Below are 7,740 nucleotides of genomic sequence, written 5' to 3' on the forward strand. Positions count from 1 at the left end.
ACTATCTCAAAACAGTAATAAAAATATAACTAAGCAATCAAACTTTTTCAAACCAATTGCATTGGCTTCTTACATAGTTTCCATCTCCTCTTTGTAAATATACATGCATCATTATATAAATAAATATTTAATTTTATATTCTACCTCATTTTAAAATTATTTTGAAGCGGGATATTTTCTACTAGTGAATATTTTTAGGTTTTATACTTTCTTCTGTATCATTAAAGGTAAACTTTGTAATACTTATGCTTAATTGTGTCTTTAACAAATTTGAGTTTGTAGACATACAGAGCAATGTTTCTTTTCAAGAACTTGTATATTTTTTTAGAAGTGGGAAATATTTGGCAACTAATCATTATTTTTAAATAATTTGACTGATTGATCAAATGTATTTATATTTATTAACATTTATTTTGAACCTAATCTTCTTAAAGATGGACTTGTGAAAATCATGAAACTAATCAGAAACAAAAAATACTATCAAATTTTCATTTTGTGAAGCTGGAATTATTTTCATTAAACATAGTTTCATGATATTATTGTGCTTTAATTAATTTTATTGGACTAGAGTTGATTTACAATGTTGTGTTTACTTTCTGCTATACAGCAAAGTTAATCAGTTATACACATAGGTATATCCGTTCTTCTTTTATGTTCTTTTCCCAATGGGTCATTATAGAGTACTGAGCAGAGTTTCCTGTGTTACAAAGCAGGTCCTTATTAGTATCCATTTTATTTATAATAGGTTGTTTATGTCAATTTTAGTCTCCCAGTTTATGTCTCCCTCATTTCCCCTTGGTAACCAAAAGTTCTTTTTATCTACATGTAAAACTCTATTTTCATTTTTGCAAATAACCAAAATAGCAGACATTAGTGTTATCATAGATTTTATCCATGAATATTTCTGGTATCAAATTATGCATTATGTCTTTCAAGGGACTGTTATGCCTTTTTACTGCCCTGGACCATGGAAAATAGAAATAATGTCACTGTGTTTATTCTCTTGGGACTATCTCAACATAAGAACTTTGAAATCTTCTGCTTTGTCTTATTTTTTATTTTCCTACATTGCTATTTTGGAGAAGGCAATGGCACCCCACTTCAGTACTCTTGCCTGGAAAATCCCACGGATGGAGGAGCCTGGTAGGCTGCAGTCCATGGGATCGCTAAGAGTTGGACACAACTGAGTGACTTCACTTTCACTTTTCACTTTCATGCATTGGAGAAAGAAATGGCAACCCACTCCAGTGTTCTTGCCTGGAGAATCCCAGGGACGGGGGAGCCTGGTGGGCTGCCACCTATGGGGTTGCACAGAGTCGGACATGATTGAAGCAACTTAGCAGCAGCAGCAGCACATTGCTATTTAGATGGGAAATTTTCTCATAATGATTTCTATTATATGCAGTCTTCTCATTGACCAACTTATGTATTTCTTCCTTAATTACCTCTCACTCTCTGACCTTTGCTACACATCAACGGTGACACCCAAACTAATGATTGATTTACTGGCAGAAAGGAAGACCATTTCCTATAGTAACTTCATGACACAGCTTTTTATCCTTCACTTCCTTGGAGCCATTGAGATTTTTATCCTCACAGGGATGGCCTATGACCGCTATGTGGCCATCTGCAAGCCCCCGCACTACACCATCGTCATGAGCAGAGCAAAGTGTAAGACAATCATCATAGCTTGTTGTACTGGGGGACTGATACCCTCTGCCAGTCAGTTTCTTCTCACCATCTTTTTTTTTTTTTTGATTGCTCATCTCATTTATTAAACCTTTTGTTTAACAAATCTCCTGTATATGTAGATGATTTTTAGTTTTTTTTTTTTACAAATGTTGAAACAAATATAATCTCATAATTTTTGCAGACACCTGCATATTCTATAGGAAAGAAGCTTTAAAGTGAAATTTCAGAGATAAGTGATGAGTCCATTTTTCTTGTTTTTGATATGCATTACCAATCATCTTCAGGGCTTCCAAAGTGGTGCTAGTTTCATCTTTTTACCATTCTGTGGCCCCAGTGAGATTGATCACTACTTCTGTGATGTGTATCCTTTGCTGAAATTGGCTTGCATGGATATATACAGGATTGGTCTCCTGGTAGTTGTTAATTCAGGTCTGATTGCTTTGGTGACTTTTGTGATTTTGATGGCTTCTTATTTTCTACACACAATCAGGGATTACCCTGCAGAGAGCTGCACCAAAGCTCTTTCCACTTGCAGTTTTCACATCACCGTTGTGATCCTCTTCTTTATGCCTGTCCTCTTCATCTACATTAGACCAGCTGAAACTTTTCCAGAAGACAAAGTGTTTACTTTTTTCTACACCATCATTGCTCCCGTGTTCAACCCTCTGATCTGTACATTGAGAAACTTGGAGATAAAGAATGCTGTGAAGAAAGTGTGGTATCATCAATTGCTTAAGAAAGGGCAGTAACAGGCATGAAAAAAATATTTCAGAAAGTCACTTTAGGGCTAGAAATATCATGAGCCCTGGATAATATGGGATGATATACAAGGAGTTTACAGTGATTGCAAAAGCTGGGTATAGAATCTTCAGCATTTTCTCAGGTCTCTCCTGGTTGGGAAATTTAATTTTTTTTCATGTTTATTTTCCCTCTTTTCTCTTCCCATACCTGTCTCAAGAATTCCTTAATTTGACATTGTATTTTGACTGTGCAATAAAATATTTTATTTCTTCCTATATATATATGAAAGGTTTTTTTTTTTCTTTTGAAATGCTTAATTTTCTAGGAAATGGTAGGTGGAGAATAGTGGGAAGTGGAAGTATTGATAAGTTTTATTCAAATTTACTAGATTTGAGTAAAATAATTATGTCGGTTCTTAAAGTGAAAGTGACAGTCATGTCCAGCTCTTTGCAGTCATGTCCAGCTCTTTGTAACCTGCCATATTCCTCTGTCCATGAAATTATTCAAATTTACTAGATTTGAGTAAAATAATTATGTCGGTTCTTAAAGTGAAAGTGACAGTCATGTCCAGCTCTTTGCAGTCATGTCCAGCTCTTTGTAACCTGCCATATTCCTCTGTCCATGAAATTCTGGAGGCCAGAATACTGGAGTGGGCAACCATTCTCTTCTCCAGGGGATACTCTCCACCCAGAGATCTAACATGGGTCTCCTGTTTTGCATGCAGATTCTTTACCATCTGAGCTAACAGGCAAACCCTCTTAAAATATCAGACCAATATTAAATAAGCACTCTTAATTACTGAAACATAAATTCTCTAGTAGCATATAGCCAATTCTCTCCTTTGGATTGTCAATCTTATTCTAGGCTGCTCTTAACAACATAAACTAATAGGAAGTCATCTAATAGAGGACAAATATTGTGAGATTTTACTTCCAGCTTCTCAGAGGAGAGCATTTAAAGGAGAATTTTTGAGTTGAGGCTAATAGGTAAATGAGTGTAACATTTAACTCCTTTGGCTACTTAGAGTTTATTACCACTCTTCTACATTAAATTTGAATCTTCTTATAAAAAACAATAACATCTCTATGTTTTTGCCAAACAAGATGCTCCTTCAAAGACAGTCTCTCTCTCTCCCAAAAAGGAATGCAAATCCTAAACCTTCTGGACAACATTAGTTTCTCTTCTAGTTCAGGTTGCAATCTTTCTTGAATAATCTGTCACAATAAGAAGAGATTGTAAAATTAATGCTCAAAACTTTAAAAAGAAAAAAAATAGTATGTAATTAAATGTATGAAAAATATACAATGCTAAATTAGTCTTTGTTTCTGTGATTGGGATCAGGAATTTAGATATACTGAAGATAGCTTATCTAAGTTCCATGATGTCCGGGGTTGCAGCTTAGATAATTCAAAAGTTGGGAGGGAGCTAGAAGAAGGGGTATATGTATACCTATGGCTGATTCACATTGAAGTTTGACAGAAAACAGCAAAATTCTGCGAAGTAATTATCCTTCAATAAAAAATAAATTATTTTTTTTAAAAGCTCATTAACTGGAAGCTGAAATCTTAACACCTTGAATTGCATTCCTGGAAGTTGAGGTTGTCTGTGAGCTGGGACCTCACCTGAGCTGCTGGCCATAAAACTCCACATCTGTCCTGTATGTGTGGGTTTTCAATGGACTGGTTTGGGCTTCTGTATAGTACAGAAGCTGTGAAAAACTATTACTAATTTTCACACTTTCTATGCTATGCTTTCTAAATAGTTAAATGTCCAGTGAAACCATTAGCAAATGCCATGTTTAGGAACAGTCCTACACATCTAGACATCTCGTTGTCTATACAAACTAGACAATCAAATCCATTGGCTGAGGTTTTGACTCCTGAGAAGAATTTCTTCACTGTTATCTTTTTGGGAATATTCATGTTTGAGGCTGTAATGCTACAACATTCCATGTTGAGTCAGTGCCAGATTTTCTGGTAGAACTAAAGGCAAACAGATGCAATCATGTGTTTCCTCCTTGGCCAACTCACCATAAGATCACAGTTGTTGACTGAGGGAAAAGAGACAATTTGGCAAGGGTTTCATGAACATTTCTTAAGTGTATGAGACATGTTCAAACCTAACCTCTTAGATTATTCATCATTCTCACTTGATGATGTGTTGCTGGCAATCACTGAGCTTCTTCGTGGGGGAAAATTTACCACTCTGTTTTTCACTTCAGTTCAGTTCAGTTCAGCTGCTCAGTTGTGTCTGACTCTTTATGACCCCATGGAGTGCAGCACACCAGGCTTCCCTGTCCAACACCATTTCCCAGAGATTGCTCAAACTCATGCTCATCAAGTCGGTGATGCCATTCAACCATCTCATCCTCTGTTGTCCCCTTATCCTGCTGCCTTCAATCTTTCCCAGCATCAGGGTCTTTTCCAATGAGTCAGATCTTCACATCAGGTAGCCAAAGTATTGGAGTTTCAGCTTCAATGTCTGTCCTTCCAAAGAATATTCAGGAATGATTTCCTTTAAGATTGACTGCTTTGATCTCCTTGTCATCCAAGGGACTCTCAAGAGTCTTCTCCAACACCACAGTTCAAAAATATCAATTCTTTGGCACACAGCTTTCTTTATGGTTCAACTCTCACATCCATACATGACCACTGGAAAGCAAAGCTTTGACTAGATGGACCTTTGTTGACAAAGTAATGTCTCCTTTTTAATATACTGTCTGGGTTGGTCATAGCTTTTCTTTCAATTTCATGGCTGTAGTCACCATCTGCAGTGATTTTGGAGCTCAAAAAAATAAAGCCTCTCACTGTTTCTATTGTTTTCCCATCTATTTGCCATGAAGTGATGGGACCGGGTGCCATGATCATAGTTTTTTGAATGTTGAGTTTTAAGCCAACTTTTTCACTCTCCTCTTTCAATTTCATCAAGAGGCTTTTTAGTTATTCTTCACTTTCTGCCATAAGAGTGGTATCATTTGCATATCTGAGGTTATTGGTATTTCTTCCCAGCAATCTTGATTCCAGCTTGTGTTTCATCCAGCCTGGTTTTTCGCATGATATTCTGTGCATGGAAGTTAAATAAGCAGGGTGACAATATACAGCCTTGGCATACTCCTGTCCCTCTGTGGAACCAGTCTGTTGTTTCATGTCCGGTTCTAACTGTTGCTTCTTGACCTGCATATACTTTTCTCAGGAGGCAGGTCAGGTGGTCTGGTATTCCCGTCTCTTTCAGAATTTTCCAGAGTTTGTTGTGATCCACACAGTCAAAGGCTTTGGCATAGTCAATAAAGCAAAAGTAGATGTTTTTTGAGAACTCTCTTGCTTTTTCCAGAAGATGTTGGCAATTTGATCTCTGGCTCCTCCGCCTTGTGTAAATCCAGCTTGAACATCTGGAAGCTCATGGTTCATGTACTGTTAAAACCTGACTTGGAGAATTTTGAGCATTACTTTGCTAGCATGCGAGATGAGTGCAATTGTGCAGTAGTTTGAACATTCTTTGGCATTGCCTTTCTTTGGGATTGGAATGAAAACTGACCTTTTCCAGTACTGTGGCGACTGTTGAGTTTTCCAAATTTGCTGGCATATTAGTTTTTCACTTGGGAAGGTCTATACTCTTTTGCCTCAGAGACCCTAATCCTTAGACATTAACATGAGTTTTTGTTCAAATTACTGAATCTGAAGCAGGAGGTACAGTTGAAGTCATCATCTAAGTAATTTATGAACATCCATTGTCAGTGTTCAAAGTATATCTATCCACAAGCTAAACAAGTAATTTGAAAAGCACTTGTAATAGCAATTAATGCTCCCTATTGTTTATGTTTTGTTTTTGTTGTTGCTATTTTGGTGACCTTAATATATGCATGTCTGTCAGAGATATGGTGTTATTTTAGCTACATGGTAATGATAGAGAAATTATATTCCATGGGCTTACATTTGGGCATAATAAGAATCATTCTGTCATCAAGAGTGTCTATTTTAGCTGTTCATTTAGGAACTGTGGAAACAAACATAGTGTGAACCTTTGTTCCCATGGAGACCAGTATAAGATGGCCTGGGACCACCTTATCTCTAGCAGTGAAGTGCTTTCACTTGAGGTCAACTGCTTCAAAAATCCTATGATTCTTATTGAAAAAAAGAAGTATATTTCTTGGGACTTACTGATCTATCATAAATTGCTGTTCACAGAACCCTTTTTACTCTATTTTATAAAATTCTTGTTACACTATCTGGTATCTTCACCTTAGTGACAATATCAGTGAAGGTTATTCCCCTTAAGCTGTATGGACTGCCACAGAAACTAAGAAAAAAATCTTATTTTAAATAATAAATAAGATTCACATGTGACAAATTTCTATAGCAATGACAGAAATGAAAATTTCCAAAATTTCAGGAGGGGAAAACAAACAAATTTCTTTTTAAAAGACAAGAAAAGAGGACAGATTAAAAATAAAAAATATATTAAAAATATAAAACAGATATAGAACTATAGAAATGAATCCATGAAAATATGTCAGACTGCTTGATTTAAATTATTGAGCTAAAAGATAATAATTATCAGACTAGACTTTTAAATATAGTCATATATTTTAAACGGGCTTCCCTCTTAGCTCAGTCCATAAAGAATCTACCTGCAATGCAGGAGACCCAGGTTCAATTCCTGGGTTGGGAAGATCCCTTAGAGAAGGAAATGGCAACCCATTCCAGTATTCTTGTCTGGAAAATCCCATGGACAGAGGAGACTGGCAAGTTACAGTTCATAGAGTCGCAAGAATTGGACACAACTTAGCAACTAAGCCACCACCACCATACAATTTAAAGAGATTAACCTAAACAATAAAGATGCCAAGTGGTTAAAAGTAAAGGAAGAAGATTGGGTAAGTACTAATGAAAAGAAAAGTAGTATTCATATTAGTGTCAGAGCAAAAGTAACAGAAAAAGGTATGTCGATAGTGTTAATGAGATTTCATAACATTAAGAAACTACAAAAATTCTATGGAAATAGAAATTTGTATATTCTATGGAAATAGAGGCTTATAAACCTGGTGAGATCTCATGGACAGCACAGTTCACTTGAACCAGAGACTCCAGAATGTGCATTCCATTTAAGCACACAGAGATTAATTTTTTAAATATCACATGTTGTGCTACAAATTAATTTTCTTCAAATACACATTACTTTGACCACCTCATCTGATGACAATGCAGTTAAGTTTCTACTGCAATAAGCACATATTTTAAACAAGCTGAAAAGTAAAACTATACAATAAAGCATCTAGTGAGGTTGGGAGGGTGTTTTAAATTTGAAGCA

General features: G+C 36.0%; 1 protein-coding gene across 1 annotated transcript; it reads left to right on the forward strand.

The window, feature by feature from the left end:
* The first annotated feature begins 967 nt into the window (after positions 1–967).
* Positions 968–2,441, forward strand: LOC113888544 (olfactory receptor 4P4-like). Its single transcript, XM_027535615.1, is given in 3 exon segments — positions 968–1,073; positions 1,354–1,738; positions 2,000–2,441. Coding segments are annotated over 3 exon segments (933 nt in total).
* Positions 2,442–7,740: the final 5,299 nt, after the last annotated feature.

Source organism: Bos indicus x Bos taurus, unplaced genomic scaffold, assembly GCF_003369695.1.
Source record: "Bos indicus x Bos taurus breed Angus x Brahman F1 hybrid unplaced genomic scaffold, Bos_hybrid_MaternalHap_v2.0 SuperScaffold_100431, whole genome shotgun sequence".
Classification (NCBI taxonomy): domain Eukaryota; kingdom Metazoa; phylum Chordata; class Mammalia; order Artiodactyla; family Bovidae; genus Bos; species Bos indicus x Bos taurus.